General features: G+C 46.6%; 1 protein-coding gene across 1 annotated transcript in view; it reads right to left on the bottom strand.

The window, feature by feature from the left end:
- LOC121276438 (androgen-dependent TFPI-regulating protein-like) overlaps nucleotides 1-3525 on the bottom strand; it is a 148766-nt gene extending 145241 nt beyond the window's left edge. Inside the window, exon 1 of the mRNA XM_041184844.1 lies at nucleotides 3356-3525. Coding sequence (XP_041040778.1) covers nucleotides 3356-3511 — 156 coding nt within the window. The 5' untranslated portion in view covers nucleotides 3512-3525. The remainder of the gene's footprint in view (nucleotides 1-3355) is intronic.
- Nucleotides 3526-24864: the final 21339 nt, after the last annotated feature.

Genomic DNA, 24864 nt, shown 5'->3' with positions numbered 1-24864 from the left:
TGATCCCTGACCTCTCCTAGTTCAATTTAGTTAGGTTTTGGGGGTGGGACAAGGGTAAGGGGATTAGTAGCGTGGTTTTCCCTCAGTATGCCGTGTGTTCCCCATTCTTAACTAAGTGTACTTTGTAGGTCTGTATAATCTCAGTGTAATCCTAATGTTATAAGTTCATTTGTGACTTCAATAAACCCAGTTTTTTCTTGCACCAAAACCTGCTGCACTTTGTCACAACCCCCAAATAAGTCCAAGGTCTAGAAGCCAGGGTGTGGGAGCAATTCGGACTGCTCAGAAGTCAGAGATGAAGCTGACACACGCCACCATCCCTGACAAGGTGGCGCAGGTGCACAGTGGTCTTCTGTCTGAGCGTACCCCTATTCGGACAGAATTCCACATTGGCCCCAAGCCCCGAACCCTCCCTCAGGAGCCGGTGCCCCACAACCTGAGTCACCTTGAGGAAATGCCCTCCGTGCCCTTTAGCATGGTGGGGAGGGATTTCCTATATGGGCTGCTGCACACCCTTCACTTCCTTGCCCTCGCCCACCACCCGGACATGCCCTAGTGTGCATTGTTGCCGTCCAGCGATGGAGGTCCCCAGGGTGGGGCCCTCAAAGGAGGTGTCCTCCCGCTTTCCATGGGGGACCTGGGGTGGAGACTGTTGCACGCAGTAGTCCCATATAACCACAGGATGTGTCAGCTCACAGACTCCCAAGATACCTGCACCTTTTGCAGCCTTGTGGAGTCCGTGGACCACGTGTATGTTGGTTGTTGTAGGCTACACACCCTTTTTAGTTTCTTGAAAAACCTTTCACTGAAGTTTTGTTTACACTTCAGCCCCTGATGTATGGGCACCCGGTGCAGAGGTGGGGCCAGGAGGGAGGAGGACCTCCTCATGAGCCTCCTCCTGGGTCTGGCCAAGTTGGCCATTAATAGGTCCAGGCAACGAGCGATCGAAGGGGTCATCCCTGTCTGCCCCTCTTCTGCAGCTGTGTTCACGGCTGGGTGTCCCTAGGGAGGGAGCACGCGGTGTCAGCTGGCACCAAGGCCTTCTGTGCTCGGTGGGCACACCTTCTTAACCTTCCTAACCCTGCCATTGCGTCTTGGTGGCCCACAGCAGAGGTGGAGGCAGCCTGCTGACTGCTACACTCTGTCTGTGATTAACTTGATGGGCATCCTCTGGAGGGCTGATACTTGGAGGGCCCCAGCCTGCTTTCAGAGTCCTGCTGTGTGGCACCCTCCTTAGCCTGTGGAGCTGGACCTGTTGGAATCACAGAAAGAGGGGATTCGGATGGGCCGGACACTCCTGGAGTCAACTGGGTGGATAGCCCCAGGATGTGCAGCTGCTGATTCTCCTCCCTACAGATGCCCGAGGACCCCTGGCTCACTCCTTGTTGAGCAGGGGAAGCAGGAGTGAGATTGAGCTACCCTGCACCCTCACACATTGACACTGTTGGACGCCAACTATGGCATCAGCTATGAAGTTGAGCCCACGCAGCATTGCAGGACAAATGTCCTCGACCAAGGTTTCCATGGCGACCACCATCCTCCCAGTGTTGACCTTGGTGCGTTACAATGCCGGTGCTATCACTTCAGACTGAAGGCAGACAGACTCCTCTATTGTGCCTTGCAACCTGAGGAGTGCAGTGAACATCCTTTCCTGATGTTCCCGAGCTTGCCTTTGCAGCTCCAGCAAATGTGACGTGACCTGTGACTTAGCAGATTTCTGGCCCCCAGCATCCTCTAAATGCCGGAAACCTGGGAAGTCCCTGCCACCGCCTGCTGTAGATCAAACATTGTGATGTGCTCATCAGATTGTGACCCCAAGGCTACTCTAAAGCTTGGTCCCGCCGAGGTGTGTGTCTCTGCACTGGTGGATGATGTGGGTGAGTGCTGTGACAGGACTTCAATTAGGAATTCAGCAGATTCCTCTTCTGAGGTTTCTTCAGGGCTTGAGTCAAGGACCTGGGTCATGGACTTCCTCAGCTGTTTCCCAGGTGTGCTTGCGAAAGCAAGGAGTTTTAATTAGTGCATGGCAGTGGCCTGTGAAAGAGGACACATCACTCACAGCATGGCTGTCTGATGGATGTTGCACTGCTGGATCCTCACTTGATTGAGCACTGCCCACCTCACTGTCAACACAGGAACAGTCCCGGTCATAGCTGGCCAGCTGTATGATTATTTTCAAAGTCTGTTACCAACTTGATGTCGGGCATTCCTCCACCAGTCTGCAACCTCACCCTCTTGTTGTGTGCCAGCTTGTCCTGCATGAATAGGGATGGAGAGAGTGCAAGCAGGACGTCTGCCAGGCCAGAAGGTAAGTATGCCTGATATGTGTGGGTGGTGAGTGGTCCCATGAATGGGATGAAGACAATGAACGTGTGTGTGAGAGAGTGAATGGTGTAGTCTCTTGAACTGGCAGTGAGTGAGGACCCTGTGGATGTGTGATGGGCTTATCGGTGTGAGTTGAGAGTGATGAGAAATGATTTACCCTGGTGGAATGGAGGAGATCAATCATCCTCTTTCGGCACTGAGTGGCTGTCCTCTTTAGCAGGGCATTGGCGCTAACCAGCACAGCCACCGTCTCCCATGCTGGATTGGTGACCTTGCTTGCTGGTCTTCACCCAGAGCGGTGGTACAGGATATCGTGGAAGGCCTTCACTGCATCCAATAGGCGCTCAAGGGAGGTGTCGCCCATGCCTCAGTAATCTTTCAACAAAGTGCTGCACGAAATGGCAGAAAAAGCCGCTAGTGCTGTCGGCAGGTCAAATGCCACTTACCCCACCTGATATCGGTCTTTGCTGATTTCTGGGATGATTTCGTCCAAAATATTAAAGTCTGCGGCTCAAATCAACAAACCTTCTGACTTGGAGGCCAAAGACATATGACTGACTTAACTGAAATAATGCAAACCAATGTTAAGTACTTTCTTCAGGCTGGGTGATTCCCAAGAGATCTTTTTGAATTTTGGAATAATCAGTTTTATATTTCATAAGATGTGCAAATTTTCTCTAATATATAGTGCTCGTATCTGCTGTAAAAGATCTGTTGAAATGAATGGTTTAAATCGCAGTTACTATAAAATTTTGAGTTAGTCAAAAAAACAGAATATAGAAAACTTAATCCTTTCAAGAAGCCCTGTTCACTGTGACAATGTTGATGAATGGAAAGTCATGGACCCTGTGCCTAAATTCTCAACAAATGCTCCTGGCAGGCAAATTCTGGCACAGCATTTGTAAATACTATCCCTGTACAGTTTTTTTTCATCCATATCTCTTAGAACTTAGTAATTTTCATATTTTTCTCTTACCTATTTCACAGACCCTTGCCTAACACAAACATATAAAACCAAAGATCCACTTACTAAATTTAGGAATGTGAGATACTTCCACTGACCAGCGTATAAGAACACTCCTGTAAGCGGGTGGTCGGACTGAGTGCTAAGAAGCAAATAAATGAGAAAAAGATACCACATAAAAGTGGTGATGTGATACACCGCAGACACTGTTTTTGAAACCATGTTTGTTCCTAAGGCTGAAATGGTAGCATGAGCATGACACTAATCTTATAATCTCACTGGATCCTACCATTTACCATCAGGAACGGGTGAGCTAAGCATGACGTTTAAAAAAAGAAATACCTTTTATTATTCTCAAAGAGAGATCATTATCTCCTGTCTGCTTTTCCTGTATCTCCAAGCAACTACTAAATGATTCTCAGGGCAGTTAAATACTGACAGCCCTCAAATATGAACATGATTCACAGTCATTAATAGACTGGTCAAAACCATTTAAATACAGTGCTTGTGCAATATAAATCAGTAGACAGCATACAAAGGGCTTGTTGTTTGCTAATATTCATGCAGTGCCACTTCTTGTATTGTTTCCAAATACAAAGTAAAGCCTTACTAACATTACAGCCTGCACTGTGGAAGTTGAATAACAATTTACTTAACAGTTGGTATTTAGCACAAAATGAAACTGCACAATGTTTTCATTGTAGAAAACTATTTTGTCCATTTAATTAATCCCCCGTGGACCTAATGACTAACTGTTCTGATTGCAGTTTCACACGTGTTAAACATAACATTGAAAGATTGAGACCGTCTGTCTGCCTATCTATGTGGTAAATTATAAATTTGTGTTTGCTCATGGGAGGGGAATGGGACCCCATGCCTAAATTCTCAACATAAGTTCCTGGCGAGCAAACTTATAGCAGAGGAATACACTTCCCTACACAGTCATTTTTTATCCATCTGGTCAGAACTGGGAAAGTTCCCACATTTTGTATTGCAGTGTGTCCAATTTTCCTCATCATGAAAGACAATAATCAACAATTAAAAAGGGCAATTAATCAGGTACACTGAAAGGTTAAAGCATGGGAAACATCAATGTACATGGAACAGAGGGACTAAGGATGGATTCGCATCTGATATTGCTGAGTTCGCAATCTCAGCCATTACGGGAGTAAAATTATGAAGTTAGGGATAAGAAGGGAAGTCAGGCAAAACTTTTGAAACAAAAGGTGAAGTTATCAAGGAGTGCCATTTCGTTGAAAGGTTAATTAGCCCCTTGCACCTTCCTTCAGCTGGGAGGAGAAGAGGTTGTGGATTTTGGTCCAGTTTTGATTGATGGTCCACTGTAACTGAGCAATAGAAGGCATGATTACAGCAAAGCAATTGGAAAACCTCTATTTTTCTCCTTCCATACCCTTCCCCACAACATCTGGAGACGAAACTGCTTACTTTTGTTAAAGCCACCAGCAGTAAAGGTGCTTAAAACATAAGCAACACAGTGCTTAACTGAATAGAAGCTTTTGACCATCTGGCCTGAATATTTTCAAAATACGAACCTTGTATTTTGAGCAACAAAAAAATCCCCTTGCTTGATTATAAAACATGTCCTTCCATTGAGCAAATTTCTACTGCAGGAGCATTAACTAATGAAATTTACTCTTATAAGTGTGTTTACCTATCCAGCTTGCTATTGGACATCCATCCATCCATCAATTCATCCATTTATTATCAATATCTATATTTAAGTCTATCTGTGTGTTACCTAACTACCTATACATAAATATATCTGTACTCTTATGAAGAAGTGTTACATAGAATATTTATTTATAATGTCATCGGTTGGACATACATGTGTGGAACTTTCTGAAAGAACACTTTTGCTAAGCAGAGGACACTTGCCTGCAGCATTTGCAAAGGACGCAAGCTGCTTTATGCAGACACAGCTCTCAGAGACAGTGGTTAAGATAAGCCCATATTGAAACCAGAGTGGTCATGTGACCAGGCAGGTAGGTGAAATAAACTGGATTTGAACTAACAATCAGAGACTGACACAGCCTTAACCCCCTCTCTCTTTCTCTGAAACCTCTCTCATCAAAGCTGAGCTGTTTGTGATTTGAAAACCCACCAGAAGAAGACATTGCTACAAACCAAGTGTTCTTAAAGGAGGATTCTGAATCAACACTGCTGCCTCCAAGAGAGTAGAGAATTAGCCAGCCACAACTGCTCCACTGAGAAACCCAAGTACCAGCAGCTTCTGTGACCCTTCAGCTGTAAACAAACATCCAGACAATCATCTGGACAATGCTTGAATAATTTATTTTTCTGACTTTAATTTTTACTTGGCCAAGGTTTTAAGATCTGAAACTCAGCAGAGTTTTATTTCTTTTTGGCATGCTTGGGGGGGGGGTGCGCATGTCTGCGGGTGTGCCTGCGTATGCACATGCATTGTTTTTGCAATTGTGGGTAGTTGGACATAGTTGTACATTTTACACATTTTGTTAATAATTTCTGCCCGAGTGAGTTTTAGCAATTCAACTAACTCTTCACTTGCTAACTTAAGGCTGGCTTGTTGGCTTATTTCTTACACCAAGCCACACACGGTGTGGTGAGGGAGGTCCCTGAAGAAAAAAGAAAAGCAAGACTTGTATCAGTAATGTTAACTATGAATTTAGCATATCGTTGGAAAAATCAATTCTTCCTTCAGGGAAGAAAATCTGCCATCCTTATCAGGTCTGGCCTTTATGTGATTCCAGACATGCAATGTGGTTGACTCTTAATTGCCCTCTGAAATGGTTCAGCGCGCAATTTAATGGCATCAAACTGGCTATAAGAAAGTCAAAAAAAGAATAAACCTGGACACACTGGCCGGAATTTTCCATGCCCGTTGCCGTCGGGTGTAGTGGCGGGCTTCAGCAGACAATATACCAGGAAGGCCAAAAATCGACTTCATGACGTTGTGACGTTCCGCTCCATCCATCATTGGCAAGTCACATTTCCCACCGCCGGACTTCAGGAATGTCATTTTAACATATCTGCATATAAACCCCGGTTACCGGAATCATTCACCAATGCTGCATCATCCAGGAACGTTAGCGTGATTGCACACTAACGTGTTTCATGTTTCACAACAGCATATGTAGAGCGCACACCTGGTGAGCTGAACTTCGAGGGGAACTCGGAGGTGAGTGCACACTAACTTTGCGCAGCGCTCGCGAGGGTCGCTCATTGGACTCCAAGGATGAGGCGCCGCTCATTCAGGCGAGGGCACAGGCAAGTCGCTTTTTCCTAGTTGGCTGAAAGTGCTGTGCCGGGGCAAGGGCTGCCCTATGGTTGGGGTGAGATGAGGGAGGGGGTGGGGGGGGGCGCAAGGCAGCATTCTGTGAGGGGAGTGCAAGGGCTGCACTGCATCTGAGGTGAGTTGTGAGGTGAGGGGGTGCAAGGCAGCACCGTCTGATGGTGGTGCACAAGCACATGTGGGGAGGGGGAGGTGGAGGGAAACCACCACTCTTTAGGGAAACTGAAAAAAAGAGACCATTCCTCTGTAGCTGAGACAGTTCAAGCACATCCACATTGAGATGTTTGGAGTTGGGCCTCTAGCTTATCTGCCCACTCAAGCAACGCAGAGGCATGAAATTGCCACCATATGCTCCAGAGCTTTTCACCCCTTGAGCACAGTCTGCAAACTAATCAGGGTCCTAGTGGATCAATTGGATGACTGGGCAAGTTATACAATCTCGTGGCGAAAGCTGGCCATGGAGCAGTGACTGGCCAGTCAGGTTTGGACCAGTCTCCCCCATGGTTCAAGCTAACAGTGCAGCCTTGCAGCGTGGGTTAGGAGGATGCCTGCGCCTGAGCAGAGAGCACAGCATGCAGTCCAGTGGGTGAAGCTGCTGCCTTTTGGGAAGGTGGAGTGGGGCAGAGGAGAGTGGGATTTCAGGCAGCCATGCAGCACACTAATCTCTGGCCATCCAAGTGGTGTCCAGCACTCTCCAGGATGCGTTAAGGGGCCTTCAGACTTAATCAAGAGAGATTCTTAGTACACCCATGCTAACCCATGCATCTCTCTCCTTCATCAGGAGAACATCAGAAGCATGGAGCCTGGTGACCTAACTGTGTGCCTCATGGCATACCGAGAGCAGAGACAAAAGAGAAGAGAGTGACAGAGGCACTTGGCTGGACAGAGGGAGGAGCTGTACCCTCAAGAAGAAGGGGTGGCTGGGGCTCCTGCGCTCACCGCTGAAGAACCACAGCCAGCTGTTTGCTGGTTGCCACCAAGCTAGCCCCAGGGCCTATAAACAGCGCTTGTCATTCCTGCAGATGACTAAGAAGCCGTGTCGCCGAAAACTGCGCATGTCCAGAGAACTGGTTGGTCATATCTGTCACCTGCTGCAGGATTTGGCACCAGGGGACATGGAGACCATTCACTGCCAGTGGCCGTGAAAGTGCCCACACCACACAATTTTTATGCCAGTGGCTCCTTTCAGGGTTCCACAGCTGACCTCTGTGGGATATTGCAAATTTCCACACACAAATGCATCCAGGAGGTCAGGATTCCATATTCGTGAAGACACACAACTTTCTGCATTTCACCAGGGATCAGGATAACCAGGAAGCAAGAGCACTGGATTATGCTTGGATCTCAGGTTTCCCACAGGTGCCATCATCTGCACTCATGTGGTGCTCAGATCTCTGTGGCAACAAGCGGTGAACCGTGTCAACTGCAAGCGTTTCCATTCACTGAATGTTCAGCTGGTGTCGACCACCGCAAATGCATCCTACAGGTCTGTGCACAGTTCCCAGGGAATATCCATGACTCCTACATTCTCAGTAGGTCTCAGATCCCTGATGCCTTCCAGGGCCCAGAGAGACTGCAGGATTGTCTCCTTGGGGACAAGGGCTATCCACAGAGGACATGGCTGGTGACGCCCATGCGGTGGCCTCAGACTTCAGCAGAGAGAAGGTATAAAGAGGCTCATACTGCAACTCGAATTTTGGTGGAGCAAACCACCAGGATGTTGAAAATGAGGCTCTGGTGCCTGGATCAGTCTGGTGGAGCCCTGCAATTTAGTCCACAGAGAGTGTCACGCCTCATTGTCACCTGCTGAGCCCTTCACAACCTGGTACCGCAACGGGGAGAGGAGCTGGCTGAGGAGGAGATGGAGGAGCTGTACGTCTCCTCCAATGCAGAGGATGTCGATGGGGATGATGGTGAGGAGGGCAATGAAGGCAAGGATGACAGCGATCAGCCCATTGCACTGGCCAGACAAGGCAGGCATGCTCAGGAGGCCCTCATAGCTGCTATATTTGTGGAGGATGATGATGAGATGCAGTGAGGAGACACCATAGATCCTCACATTGCATCTTTGAACATTTGACTCCTGACTGGCAGATGGCAGCGCACATACCCTCTCAGATAAGGCTCCATCATGGAGACACTGTGGATGCTCATAGTCCTTATGTTCCAGGAGGATGATGATGACATAAAGTGTAGACACTCCACAGATCCTCACATAACTTATGTGAATGTCTGACTCCTGTCTGTCTAATGACACCTCACTTGCGCTTTATGAACAGGGTCATATCATGGAGTTGCAGTGGGGAAACTTTAACTTCTCCTGATCTTATGGCATCCTTTGTGAGCTGAACCCTTCTGGACCACACTGTCACCGGACACAGATGCTGACGAGATGGGGGCACCAGCCGCACTTCAAAGATGCTGAGAGCACGGAGAGAGAATGACAGAACTTTCTGCTGCTGGCCCAGGACATTCTGGCAGCAATGATAAGCCCCATTGAGGTGCAGGCATGATTGATGTGACCAGTGACAGTGAAGGTGCACCATCAGTGGGCTGGGAAGATAGCACAAAGCATAGAGAGGAGGCCCTGGACTGAGGCACCTGCCTTTATCTTGTGCAGGAACCAAGGTTTCACATCTGAGTAACATAAACACTGCTCATCAGAATAAGGAGCCACAGGCAAGGAGACATTCTTGGGAATTTATTTCCAATAGTGAACATTAAGCACAAGTGATTAGCACCTGTGCCTAGGCTGTGCAAGTATCTCACAATGGCAAACTATGAAACAATGTAACTTCATCTGAATAGGAACAGATGGAAACGTGTTTGTACTCGAAAGAGTTACAACATCTTTAGCTTGGCCTAAATAGTCAAGTGGTTATGGTACTGGGCTTGTAACCCCAAGATCAAGAGTTCAAATCTCACAATGGCAAACTATGAAACAATGTAACTTCATCTGAATAGGAACAGATGGACACGTGTTTGTACTCGATAGAGTTACATCTTCCTAACCTGCTGCTACATCTTGGTGCTCTCCTAACATCCACAGTGGAGGTGGAGGCAGCCTGCTGACTACTACGCCCAGTCTGTGATGAACTTGACAGGCGTCCTCTAGTGGGAGTGCCCTGGCCTGCTTTCGGGGTCCTGCTGTGTGGTGGTGGCACCTTCCTCAGCCTGTAGAGATGGAGCTGCTGGGGTCACAGGAAGAGGGGATTCAGATGGCCGGATACTCTTGGAGCCACCTGGGTGGATGGCCTCGGAGTGTGCACCTTCTGACCCTTCTCCCTATGAGTGCCTGAGGGCCTCTGGCTGACTCCTTGAGGTGAAGGGGAAGCTGGAGTGAGATCGAGCTGCCCCGCACCCCTCTTGCATTGACCCTATTATGGGCCAACTAGGGAGTCAGCGATGGAGTTAAGCCCATGCAGCAGTGCATGAGTGACGTCCTGGACCCAGCTGCCATCCTACCAGTGTTGACGTCGGTGCACTGGCATGCACCTCCATCATGCCTTGCAATCTGAGGAGTGCAGTAGACATCCCTTCCTGATGTTCCTGAGCCTGCCTTTGCAGCTCCAGCAACCAAGGTATGACCGAATGCAAAGGCTTCTTATCTGACTCGGACTTAGCAGATTTCTGGTCTCCAGCAGTCCTCCAAATGCTGAAAAACTGGGAGATTCCTGCCGTCGCCTGCTGTGGATTGGAGAGTGCAATGTGCTTACCAGATTGTGACCCTGAGGCTCCTCTAAAGCTAGGTCACACTGAGGTGTGTGTCTCTGCACTGGTGGAGAGTGTGAGTGAGCGCTGTGATGGTTCTTCAATTAGGGCATCATCAGATTCTTCTTCTGAGGTTTCTTCAGGGCTTGAATTGAGGACCTGGGTCGTGGAACCCCCTCGGCTGATTCCCAGATATACCTACGAAAGATAACTAGTGCATGGCAGTGGAGTGTGGAACAGAAGAACTGACTCACAGCATGGTTGCCTAATGAATGTTGCACTGCTGGATCCTCACTTGGTTGAGCACCACCAACATCACCATCAGCACAGGAATGGTCCAGATCCTCACTGACCAGCTGTATGACTCTATTTTCAAAGTCTGCGAGGACCTTAATTTTAGCCACTCCGCCACTCATTTGCGACCTCTGCCTTTTGTTGTGTGCCAGCTTGTCCTGCATGAATAAAGTTAGAGAGAGTGTAAGCAGGACGCCTACCAGGCCAGATGATAAGGATAAAAACAAAAAAACTGCAGATGCTGGAAATCCAAAACAAAAACAGAATTACCTGGAAAAATTCAGCAGGTCTGGCAGTATCGGCAGATGCCTGGCATGTGTGGGTGGTGACTAGTGCCATGGACTGGATGAGGACACAATCCACAGGGCAGATGAAGGTGTGTGTGAGAATGAATGATGATATCCCTTGGACTGGCAGTGAGTGAGATCCCTGTGGATGTGTGATGAGCTTCTGAGTGTGAGAGTTCTAAGTGATGAGAAGAGTGACTTACCCTGGCAGAACAAAGGAAATCTTTCATCCCCTTTCATCACTGGGTGGCTGTGATCTTTTGCAGGACGTTGGCACTGTCCAACACTGGCACAGCCTCCAATGCAGGGTTGGTGACCTTGCTTGCTGGCCTTCGCTTAGAGCAGGGTAGAGGACATCACGGAGGGCCACTGCATCCAATAGGCGCTCGAGGGTGATGTCAATAAATTTGGGGGCCACACTTTCCTCCCTTTAGCAGCCATCAGTTCCCAGCAGCTTCCTATCCGTTGAAGAGTGCTAGCACTTTGCAGGGGCAGCCTTTAAATATGGTGGCCAATTTGCTGAAGCCTGAGATGACAGTGGGGCAGTTGGATCAGAGGGTGCTCCACTAGCGAACCTGCATTTTTCCCAGGAATACATAATTAATGAGGTGGGATTGGGACGATATGACATGAATGCCCAGCATTGTGGCCAGCGGGTAAAAAGTTCTTTTCCTGCCCGCTACCACACTTAGTGCAAATCTGGGATGATTCCACCCATTGACATCAACTTAGGCACCGGAAACGACAAGAGCAAAAAAAGCTGCCCAGTTGTCCTTTCGACATCCCCTTCAATAACATCTCGTAATTTGTCCCAAAATTGGAGAGTTGTCCCGTAGCCTAGTCAAGCAATGGTCAGGCGTAGTCATACGCAACAGGAATATATCTTTGAGAAAATGTCCCAGACTCCTCTCTCACCATCTCTGGGGTATGTCCTGTCCCACTGACAGCCACACAGTAGTATACAGTCAGGAGAAAGTGACCCTTGGAGTCTTCAACATTGACTCCAGACTCCATGCTGTCCCATTGCATCAGGGCAAACATGGGCAAGGGAACCTCCTTCTGATTATCAGCTACTGTCCTTCCTCAGCTGATGAATTGGTACTCTTTCATGTTGCACACCACTTAGGAGAAGCACTGGTAGTGGCAAAGGTGCACAGAATGTACTCTGGCTTGGAGACTTCAACATCCATCAACAAGAGTGGCTCAATAACATCACTACTAACAGAGCTTACCAAGTCCTGAAGGACATATCTGCCTGACTGGGCCGGCAGCAGAGAGAACCAACATAAGGAAAAAACCTACTTGACCTCGTCCTCATCAATAGCTACATGGGCTGGATTTTATGGGGGCAGCTGATGCACCAAAATGAAGCCCATCCTGCAGCTGTAAAGCACTGCCAACGGGCTAACCAGGCCAAGAGTGGGACTTCCGCCCCACATTGAAAGGAAGTCTTGCCCTTGAGAGCTGTCAGCTATTCAGATTAGCCAACTCAGTGCCAGAACTGAGTTGTGGGGAAGGTAGAAATAGTAGCTGGGATTGATTCAGAACAGATCTGATGGCTCAAATCTGGGCATCCATGAGGTGCCAAGGGTCAGTAGCAGCAACAGAATTGTATTCCAATACATCCTGTAATCGCATGGCCCAGCATATTCCTCAATCAAACTTTGCCATCAAGTCAAAGGACAACCCAAGTTCAATGAGGAGCTTAGAAGAGAATGCCACAAAGGCAACATCAGGCAAATCTAAAAATTGAGGCAGATTCAATCATGGATTTCGAAAAGGAATTGAATAATTATCTTAAGAGAAAAAGATTTGCAGGGATATGGGGAAAAGTGGTGGGGAGCTGGGGGGAAGTGGGAGTAAGTGAGTTACCCTTTCAGAGAGTGTCCTGGACACAACGGAGACTTGATAGAGTTATTCAAGATCTTGAGGGGTATGGACAGGGTAAATAGTGAAATAAAAGCAAAACACTGCCAATGCTGGACATCTGGAACAAAAACAGAAAATGCTAGAAAAACTCAACAGGTCTGGCAGCATCTGTGGAGAGAGAAACAGAGTTAACGTTTTGAGTCTGTATGACTCTTCTTCAGAAATGGTGATAAACTGTTCCCACTCAAGAGTACATCAAGAACTAAAGGGCACAGATTCAAAATAATGGGTAAAAGAAGTAGAAGTGATGTGAGGAAAATGTTTTTACCCAGAAAATGGTTGAAGTCTGGAACAAACTTCCTGAAGGGTGGTGGAGGCAAGTCTGATTGAGGTTTTCAAAAGGGAATTGGATTGTTATCTGAAAGAAAGAAAGAATATGCAAAGTTAAAGGGATAGGGCAGGGGAGTGGGATTAGGTAGAATGCTTTTTCAGCGAGCCAGTGCAGAATCGATGGGCCAAATGGGTTCCTCTGCACCGTAAAGATTGTGATTCTGTGAAATGGCATTCTTTTGTGCTGTACCAATCTATGATTCAATAATCAGCAAAGTGATGGAAGGTGTCATTTACAGTGCTATCAAGTTGTATTTAATCACCAAGAACCTGCTTAGACAACATAGAATCATAAGATAATTAGAGCACAGAAGGGTTGCTTTCAGACCATTGTGTCTGTGCTGGCTCTCTGAAGGAACAATTCACTTAGTGCCACTCCCCATAACCCTGCACATTCTTCCTTTTCAGATAATAATCCAAGTCCCTCTTGAATGCCTCAATTGAACCTATTTCCACCACACTCGCAGGACGTGTATTCCAGGTCCTAACTATGTGTTGCATGAAAATGCTTTTCCTCTTATCGCCATTGCTACTTTTGCCAATTACTTTAAATCTGTGCCCTCTGGTTCTCGATCCTTCCACCAATGGAAACAATTTCTCCCTACCTACTCTGTCCTGATTCCTCATGACTTTGAATACCTCTATTGCAATGAATCAACGGAGCAGACAGGTTTCAACAAGAAACAAGTAAATTTTATTGCAGAGAGCTTTTCAGGTGCTACATGCTCAATCAGGGCTCTCAGCAAGATGTCCCAACCCCGGATTGCCAGCACTTAGGCCTCATTGGTCAAAGCCTCCCAGACCATCACATGACTGTGATAGACAGCAGGAGAGACTATAAATTCAGTTACTACATTTCCTCCCCCTTACAATTTCTATTTACAGGGAAACATTTGAATATCCAACAACATATAAATAACAACTTCAGGTGATTAAAGATGAAGTCTCTGAGATGCCCTCCTTATATGGCTAGAGCTGCGTAGCTCTACCACTTGGGGTTGCTCAACAGGATTGCCAGGATCTGGAACCACAGCATGAGTCATGTTATTAGAAAGTGGCAGTTCTGGATTTGGCAACTCTACAGAGACTTCAGGCATGCCTATTCTAGATCAATCTTTCACCTCAGGGATTGATGGTTCGATGTTATTCACAGGTGGAATAGTTGGTTGTTGGAGTGTCTCTGTAGCGTGAATGTGATCTACATACTTACAAACGATTCTATCTTCCACTTGTACTTGGAAAGATAATGGATCAGCCTCTGAGACAATGGTTCCACTTCCAAGATTTTACATGAATAACCTGTTCCCTACACTGAGTATGCGAGCTTTGCTGTGTATGTCATAGTTCAATTTTTGACTACTCTGATTCCACTCTACCTTCCCTTCTAAATTTGGAAACACCAGGCTTAACCATGTTCATAGGCAGTGCTTCATCAATAATTCAGATGGTGTTGAGCCTGTAGTCAAATATGGCATTGTATGATAACTGAGAAAATAGTGGGAAAGTCGAGATTCTAGGGTCCCTTCTGATAACCTTTTTATACCAGACTTGAAAGTTTGTACAACTGTCTTGGCTAAACCATTCGATGAGGGATGGTAAGGGGTCATTTACAATATGTCTAATTCAATTCAGGTTCATGAATTTCTGAAACTCTGTCCTGGTAAAGGCTGTACCATTATCAGAAATGACCATTTCAGATAGGCCATATAGGCTAAAACAGTGATGCAGCTTCTTAATAGTTGCACTTAATGTTGGTGATTTGACTTCATATACATCCATCCATTTAGAATGTGTATCCACAATCAACAAAAACATGATACCTAAGGATGGTCCTACATAACTGATACGTAGTATAAACCAGGGTTGACCAGGCCACTTCCACAAATGCAGTGCAGCTGAAACAGGCAACTTCTGTTGTTGCTGGCACTGGAGACAGTGCTTGGTCATGCTTTCAATGTCACTATCAATGCCTGGCCACCAGACATAGCTTCACACAAGCATTTTCATCTTTGATATGCCTGGATGTGCACTGTGAAGCTGTTAAGAGTGGTTCCCTACCTTGTGATGGGATGATAACTCTTGGGCCAGGATTTTCCAGTCGTTGGGCAGGCTCGGCGGGCGGGCTCAGGAACAATTGGTAAGCCGATCACTGCCTGTGATCGGGCGCTGACCGCGATTTGACACTGGCTGGCCAAGTAACAAGCCAGCCAGTATGAGCCACATGCTGCAGAGCTCAGCACTGCCGGGGTGGGGGGGGAGGAGGGCAAGCGTAGAAGTTCGCACATGCGTGCGAGTGCTCGCAGTAAAAGCTCCCTAAGGCACAGAGCTGCCTCAGGCAGCTGAAGATTTTTTAAATAAAAAATAAGGATATTAAAAATAATGAAAATGTGTCCCCTCATGTGACTCTGTCACATGAGCAGGTACATGTTAAATATGAGCGTTAAAAGTTTTTTTTAAATCACCGGTCGAAACCTCATCCTGCCCACGGATGAGGTTTCGTCAAAAATGCAAAGGCTGCTTGGACTTTTTGCCCACCCACCAACCGAATGATGGGACAGGCAGCAAAAAATTCTAGTCAATTAATTGATTAAGGGCCTTAATAGGCTGCTTAATTGTAGGCGGGCATGCTGCCGACTCCGGCGTGTGCCCGCCGACCAAAATATCACGCAAGTGCGCGATGATGTTGGGCCATCGTGCATCATTTTACACTCATTCAGGTCGTGTGTGCACCTGCCCAACAAGAGAAAAATTCTGCCCTTGATCCCCACAATAAAATTCCATCTTGACAGCTTAACTCTGTGTTTCTGGCATGGTATGGTCTCAAATCTTCAGATACAGGTGAGTTTGATCAACCTTACAAAACAAAGCCTCTGATTTTTAACAATATTGTCCAAATTCTAATTTGCATCACACACAGGCAAAGAATCCAAGAAATTCAGTAATAGTGCAATTTTTTGTGGAACAGGAGTATGTACAATGCCATCTGGTAATGGGAGGCAAATGAGTGTGTATGCACTTGCAACGTGTAAGCCAGGATGGTACAGATAAAAGTATACTCGTTTGCTAATGATATCAGAGCCCAACCTTGTATTCTTGCTGATGCTATTGGTGGAATGGCCTAAACCTCACTGTATAAACCCATTAATGGTTTATGGTCTGGCACAATGGTGAAATGGCAACCATGTTGGTACTGGTAGAATTTCTTCACTCCGAATACCACCGATATACCTTTTCTAACTGGGAATAACCCTTCTTGGTTGTGGAGAGGGTTTTTGAGATGTAGCCAATTGGCCTTTCTGATCCATTTTCCATTCTATGTGATAACACGGCTCCTATACCATAAGGAGAGGCATCATATTGTTAATACCAACTCTTTTCGATGAGTCGAAGTTTACCAATAAACACAAAGAGTGCAACAGTTTCTTTACTTTCACAAAGGCTTCTTTCCGTTGTGAATTCCACGACCAACGGTGATTCTTTTTTATCAATAAGTGTAACGGTGCCAACACAGTTGATAATTTAGGCAAGAAGCGGCTATAGTAGTTGATCATACCCAGGAAGGACTTGAGTTCAGTTACACTGGATGGTGAGGGTGCATCTTTTATTTTCTCTCCTACTGATTGCAAACCCATGGCTTCCACCCTGTGACCCAGATAAGTAATTTCTGGTGCTTGAAATGTGCAATTTTCCTCCTTTAACCATACACCAGCTTCCATGAACCTACTTAGGTTGGCCAAGTGTTCAGTCTCAGTTCACCCTGTGATTAGAACATCATCTAGGTAAACTACCACTCAGGGAAATCCTTGCAAAGGGCTCTCATTGTTCTCTGGAGATGATACTCCAAAGGGTAGGTGAGTGATAAAGACCCTTGTGTGTGTTAATAGTCACATATTCTCTTGATGTGCTACCCAGTTCTAATTGTTGGTAAGCACGGCTCATATCCAATTTTGTATAGGGCTTGCCTCCAGCCAGCTTTGCATATAAGTTGTCTATCCATGGAATGGGGTACTTGTCTATTTTTGCTATCTTATTTATGTTCAATTTACAGTCCCCACAAATGCATCTGGCTTGGTCAGGTTTAATCACTGGAACTATGAGTGTTGCACATTCCAAGAATTGGACAGGTTGGATGATGACCAGCTTTTCTAACCGGCACAGTTCTGTACCCACCTTTCCCATCAATTCATAAGGTACAGGTCTGGCTTTAAAGAAACCTGATGTCACCTGAGAATGCACATATATCTTGGCCTATGTGCCTATCAACTTCCCTAATTCATCCCAAAATACCCTGTTGTATTTCCTTAGCAGTTCAGGAATTCCTCCTGTTTTCAGGTGAAATTTTTCAGACCTGTTACACTTGATTTTCTAAAACCAGTCTCAGCCTAAAAGACTGGACCCCTCTCCTTTCACTATTATCACAGGCAGCTGGCTGTCAGTTGCCTATAAGACACTGCTACTATGGCAATGCCCTTTACCCTAATCGATTCTCCAATGTATGTCTTTAATTTAGCAGTTGTCCACTCCAAGTTAATTAGCTGTCTGCCTTCATTAAGGTGTTTGAAAGTGTGCTCTCCCACCACTTTAGTTGAGGCTCCCGTATCCACCTTCATTATTCGTGGCTTCTCATTAACTTGGATTGTGACAGTGATAGGTTCAATTATTACAGCGGTTACGTTATACAGGGAATAAATGTTGGAATCGGCAGCTTCGGTTCTGTTATATTTTTTAAATCAATTATGTTGCTTTGCTTTTTTACTGGCTGTTTCAACTTTGCCCAGCATTGCCTGACCACATGACCTTTCTTATGGCAGTAATGACATTCTGCCTCCTTGAATTTACAGGTATCTGCTCTGTGGTTGCCTCCACATCTATAACAACTTAATCTTGGAGTCACTGCTGAAGCGTTTTAACTAGGCTTTTCATGTTTCTAACAGCGGACATTGCATCTCGCTTCAATATTGTGGGTCTGGTTTTCACGCCACGATTGGTGATAGGTTCCCACCCCCATGAAGAACAGTGGCATCTCGTATGTGTTGCAAAGCCTGCGAGTCTCTTGCAGTGCTTTCCATGGCAAGGGAGATTTCCAGGGCACGCTTAAAGTCAATGTCGAGTTCAGTGAGTAAACGGCGCTGAATGGTGTCGTTCTGAACTCCACAAACTAATTAGTCCCACAGCATTTCATTTAATGTGTCCTCGAAATCGCAGTGCTTAAGCAACTGCTTTATCAATGACCTTCCTTCCATCATAAGAATAACTGCTTGAGGATCACTACATAGGTTACGATGGACTCTCCTGGGGCCCTAACTCTGGAATCAAATTTAAAACACTGCATTATTATGGATGGCTTTGGCTGTAAGTGTGTTTTCACGAGGTCCATTAAATCATTATAGGACTTAAAATTGGGCGTGCTGGGTGCCGTCAGGTGGCAAATGAGATTGTACGTCTTACTGCCACATACACACAAAAGGATGGCTTTCCGCTTTTCCTCCATGGTTATTTTGTTCACTCCAGTCTTCCATGGTCGCATCATAAGGATCAATTCTGCCGAAGTGGCATGACTGGTGAGTAGTCTTTTCTTTTTCTTAAGATTTGATGTACTCACGGTAACAAGGTGAGGTGCAGTGTCAGGGCTATTTTATCTTCATCGCCAAATGTCGCCAAATTCGATGGAGTGGACAGGTTTCAACAAGAAACAAATAAACTTTGTTACAGAGAGCTTTTCAGGTGTTACATGTTCGATGAGGACTCTCATCAGGAAGCTCCACCCCGCTGGATTACCCACACTTCAGGCTCACTGGTCGGAGCCTTCCAGAACATCACGTGACCCCTGATAGGCAGCAGGAGAGGCTATACCTTCAGTTATAACATCTATCAAATTTCCTCTCAACCTTTTCCAAAGGGATCAAGCCCAACTTCTCCAATCTGTCTAAGTAACTGAACCAGTATGTTACACAAGTTTAACCTGACTTCCTTCCTTTTGGATTTTCTGCCCTGATTGATAAGGCCCAGGATGTCTTATTAACTGCTCTCTTAACCTGTCCTGTCACCTCCAATGATTTGTGCACACATACACCAAGGTTCCTCTGCTTCTGCACTCACTTTAGAATTATACCCTTTATTTTATATGGTCCCTCTGCGTTCTTTCTACCAAAATGAATCACCTCACACTCCTGCGCATTAAATTTAATTTGTCACATGAGTTTTTTTTTCCTTTTTAATGGAAACAAAATTTTGGAAGAAAAGTCAGGTTCTATAGTTATTATTTTATGGCAATTTTCATGTTGCACTTCCTGGATACTTATGTGATCCAAAGTTGCAGTCAAGGAAATACGGACCACCATTGAGTATACCTGCCTTTTGTTTTCAGAGGACAAAATGAATGAAGATGAAATATAGTTGGGGTGACTTTACAAATCTGTGCTTTTGCATGGGGAGCCTAGGAACTGACCTAGCACATTAGAATTATGAAAAATTATGGGCAGTACACAATCAAATTTCCAGTTGGTGTTGCCAACATGCAAGGAGTCTGGCCAATAACAAACTTATAAAATAACTTCTGGTGTTCTAAGTAGTTCAAATCAGCATGTCTTCCACCTACATTTTTAAAATTCATTCATGGGATCTGGGCGTCACTGGCTAGGCCAGCATTTATTGCCCATTCCGAATTGCTCTTGAGAAAGGTGGTGAGTGGTAAGCTGCCTTCTTGAACCGCTGACCATGTGGTGTAGGTACACCTACAGTGCTGTTAGGGAGGGAATTTCAGGATTTTGACCTGGCGACAGTGAGGAAACGGTGATATATTTCCAAGTCAGGATGGTGAGTGACTTGGAGGGCAACATCCAGGTGGTGATGTTCCGATCTATCTGCTGCCCTTGTCCTTCTAGATGGTAGCGGTCGCAAGTTTGGAAGGTGCTGTCTAAAGAGCCTTGGGGAGTTCCTGCAGTGCATCTTGTGGATGGTACACAATGCTGCTACTGTGCGTCGGTGGTGGAGGAAATGAGTGTTTATTGAAGGGGTACCACTCAAGCTGGCTGCTTTCTCCAGGATGGTGTCAAGCTCCTTGAGTGTTGTTGGAGCTGCACTCATCCAGGCAAGTGGAGAGTATTCCATTACAGTCCTGACTTGTGCCTTGTAGATGGTGGACAGGCTTTGGGGAGACAGGAAATGAGTTACTCACTGCAGGATTCCTAGCCTTTGAGTATTTATATGGCTAGTCCAGTTCAGTTTCTGGTCAATGGTAACCCCCAGGAGGCTGATAATAGGAGATGGTAGGGAGGTCATGTTGGAGTTGTATAGAACTTGGTGAGGCCACAGCTGGAGTACTGTATGCAGTTCTGGTCATCACATAATAGGAAGATTGTGATTGCACTGGAGGGGTGCAGAGGAGATTCACCAGGAACATGGATGAAACACTTAAGTTATGACGAGAGGTTGGATAGACTTGGGTTATTTTTGTTGGAGCAGAGAAGACTAAGGGGTGACCTGATCAAGGTGTACAAGATTATGAGGGGCATAGACAGGATGGATAGGGAGCAGCTGTTCCACTTAGTTGAAGGCTCAGTCACAAGGGGGCATAAGTTCAAGGTGAGGGGCAGGAGGTTTAGGAAGACGTGAGGAAATATTTTTTTACACAGAGGGTGGTGACGGTCTGGACTGCACTGCCTGAGAGGGTGTTGCAGGCGGTTTGCCTCACATCCTTTCACAAATACCTGGATGAGCACTTGGCATGTCATAACATTCAAGGCTATGGGCCAAGTGCTGGTAAATGGGATTAGGTAGGTCAGGTATTTCTCACGTGTCAGTGCAGACTCGATGAGCTGAAGGGCTTCTTCTGCGCTGTGTGATTCTGTGATTCGGTGACTGAGATGATTGACCTCCAACAACCCCAGCCATCTTTTTTTCTGCTAGATATAACTCCAACCAGCGGAGAGTTTTCCCCCTGATTCTCATTGACTCCAATTTTGCTAGGGCTCCTTGATGTCACGCTCGGTCAAATGCAGCCTTGATGTCAAGGGCAGCCACTCTCACCTCACCTCTGGAGTTCAGCTCTTTTGTTCATGTTTGAACCAAGGCTGTAATGAGTCCAGGAGCTGGGTGGCCCTGTCAGAACCTAAACTGAACATCAGTAAGCAGGTTATTGCTAAGCATGTGCTACTCGATAGCATTGTTGATGACCCCTTCCATTAATTTACTGATGATCAAGAGTAGACTGATGGAGCAGTAAATTGCCAGGTTGGATTTGTCCTGCTTTTTGCGTACAGGACATACTTGGGCAATTTTCCACATAGCTGGGTAGATATCAGTGTTGTTGCTGTACTGAAACAACTTGGCTAGGGGCGCGACAAGTTCTGGAGCACAAATCTTCAGCAGTATTGCCAGAATATTATCAGGGGCCATAGCCTTTGCAGTATGCAGTGCCTTCAGCCATTTCTTGATATCATTTGGAGTGAAATTGACTAAAGGCTGGCATCTGTGATGCTGGGGACCTCCGGAGGAGGCTGGGATGGATCATCCACTCAACATTTCTGGCTGAAGGTTGTTGCAAATGCTTCAGCTTTGTCTTTTGCACTGATGTGCAAGGCTCCCCCATCATTAAGGTTGGGGATATTTGTGGAGCCTCCTCCGCCAGTTTAATTGTCTACCATGATTCATGACTGGAAGTGGCAGGATTGCAGAGCTTAGATCTGAGCTTTTGGTTGTGGAATCATTTAGTTGTGTCTATTGGTCACTGCTTATGCTGTTTGGCACACAAATTGTCCTGTGTTGTAGCTTCAACAGGTTGACACCTCATTTTTAGGTATGCTTGGTGCTGCTCCTGACATGCCCTCCTGTACTCTTCGTTGAACCAGGGTTGATTCCCTGGCTTGGTGGTAATGGTAGAGTGGGGCATATGCCGGGCCATGAGGTTACAGATTAGAGTTGAGTACAATTCTGCTGCTGCTGATGGCCCACAGCACCTCATGGCTGCCCAGTCTTGAGTTGCTAGATCTGTTTGAAGTCTATCCCACTTAGCATGGTGGTAGTGCCACACAACACACTGGAGTGTATCCTCAAGTGAAAACAGAACTTTGTCTCCACAAGGACTGTGCGGTGGTCACTCCTACTGATATTGTCGTCTGCGATAGGCCGGTTGGTGAGGATGAGGTCAAGTATGCTTTTCCTTCACCATCTGCCACCGACCCAGTCCAGCAACTATGTCCTTTAGGACTCAGCCAGTTTGGCTTATAGTGGTGCTACCAAGATACACTTGGTGATGGACATTGAGGTCCCCCACCCAGAGTGCATTCTGTGCCCTTGCCAACCTCAGTGTTTCACCAAAGTGGTGTTCAACATGGAGAAGCACTGATGCTTCAGCTGAGGGGGATGGTAATCAACAGGAGGTTTGACCTGATGCCATGAAACTTCATGTGGTCTGGAGTTAATGTTGAGGACTCCCAGGGCAACTCCCTCACAACTGTATACCACTGTGCCACCACCCAGTGGGGCAGGACATACCCAGGGATGATGATGGTGGTGTCTGGGACATTATCTGTAAGGTATGGTTCCGTGACCCAGCAAAGTCCTCTTTACTAACATCTGGAGCTAGTGCCAAAATTGGGAGAGCTGTCTCACAGACTAGTCAAGCAACAGCCTGACATAGCTGGGTTTGCCGTTGTCGCTTCCCATGCCGAGGTCAATGCTGGAGGGTCTGTCCGGTTTCATTCCTTTTAGGCTTTTGAGCAATTTGATGGAGCTGAGTGGAGGGCAGTTAAAAATCAACCATATTTCTGTCAGCCTGGAGTCACACATAAGGACAGCAGATTTCCTTCCCTAAGGATATTAATGAACCAAATGGGTTTTTACAGCAATCAACAATGGTTTCATGGTCATCATTAGACTTTTAATTCCAGCTTTTATATTGAATTCAAATTCCACCACCCGCTGTGGCGGGATTCAAACCCAGGTTCATGGAGCATTACTGGATTACTAGTCTAGCGACAGTACCAATACACTACTGCCTCTTGCTATCCACACTGGCCACTGAAGTGCATTAACACCTACACTACCAGTGCAGGAAAAGGGGAAGAATTTTGTTTTTATCACAATCATGTTCAAGCAACAACGAGGCTGAATGCAGAAGGGAAAATATGGCACAGAGCATTGCACAGCTTTCCAAGTCCCAACTCTCAACAGATCAAGAGAACAATAGGAACATAGAAATAGGGGTAGGACTAGGCTATATGGCCCCTCAAGCTTGCCCAACCATTCAATAAGATCAGGGCTGACCTATCTTAATTCCATTTACCTGCCTATTCTCCATATCCCTTTAATCCCTTAGTATCCAAAACATTTATCATTCTCAGTCTTGATCGTACTCAGTGATGGACCCTCTACAGTCCTCTAGCATAGAAAAATCACTCAGTGAAAAATTTTCTCACCTCAATAGGATGTACAGACCCAGAGTTACAGAGGAGCACTACAGAGATGAAGCTCCAACAACACTCAAGAAGCTTGACAACAACCAGGACAAAGCAGCCCACTTGATTGGCAACCCATCCACAAACATTCACTCTGTCCACCACTGATGACAAGTGGGAGCAGCATGTACCATCTAAAGATGTACTGCAGGAACTCACGAAGGCTCCAGATAGCACCTTCCAAACCCCATGACCTCTACCATCTAGAAGGACAAGGCCAGCAGATAGATGGGAACACCACCACCTGGAAATTCCCCTCTAAGTCACTCAGCTGACCTGACTTGGAAATATATTGCCATTCCCTCATTGTCACTGGGTCAAAATCCTGGAACTACCTTCCCAAGAGCACTGTGGATGTACCTACATCACATGGACTGCAGTGGTTCAAGAAGGCAGCTCACCACCACCTTCTCAAGGACAATTAGGGATGGGTAATAAACCTCAACTATAGATCCTCACACCCTGCTTCCTGTAAGGACTCCGTCCCATTCTCTCAGTTCCTTCGCCTCCGTCGCATCTGTTCTGATGATGCCACTTTCCAAAACAGTTCTTCTGACATGTCTTCCCTCTTCCTTAACCGAGGATTTCCACCCATGGGGCCCTCAACCGTGTCTGGCCCATCTCCAGCACATCCGCCCTCACATCTTCCTCTCCCTCCCACAACCTTGATAGGGTCCCCCTTGTCCTCATTTATCACCCCACCAGCCTCCGCATTCAAAGGATCATCTTCCGCCAACTCCAGCATGATGCCATCACCAAACACACCTTCCTTTCACCCCCACAACCAACCCCCCCCCCCCCCGCCCCCCCCCCCCCCCCCCCCCCCCCCACCCCCACCCCACCCCCCCGCCTCCATCAGCATTCCATAGGGACCATTCCCTCCGGGACACCTTGGTCCACTCCTCCATCACCCCCTACACCTCAACCCCATGCTGCCGCAGAAGGCGCAACACCTGCTCCTTTACTTCCCCCCTCCTCATCGTCCAAGGGCCCAAACACTCCTTTAAAGTGAAGCAGCACTTCACTTGCACTTCCTTCAATTTAGTCTACTGCATTCGCTGGTCCCAAAGCGGTCTCCTCTACATTGGAGAGACCAAACGCAGACTGGGTGCTGCCTTGCGGAACACCTTCGGTCTGTCCGCAAGCATGACCCAGACCTCCCTGTCACTTGCCATTTCAACACACCACCCTGCTCTCATGCCCACATGTCCGTCCTTGGCCTGCTGCAATGTCCCAGTGAAGCTCAACGCAAACTCGAGGAACAGCACCTCATCT

This window comes from Carcharodon carcharias, chromosome 3 (assembly GCF_017639515.1).
Source record: "Carcharodon carcharias isolate sCarCar2 chromosome 3, sCarCar2.pri, whole genome shotgun sequence".
NCBI lineage: Eukaryota > Metazoa > Chordata > Chondrichthyes > Lamniformes > Lamnidae > Carcharodon > Carcharodon carcharias.
This window is presented reverse-complemented; position numbering and strand designations above follow the sequence as displayed.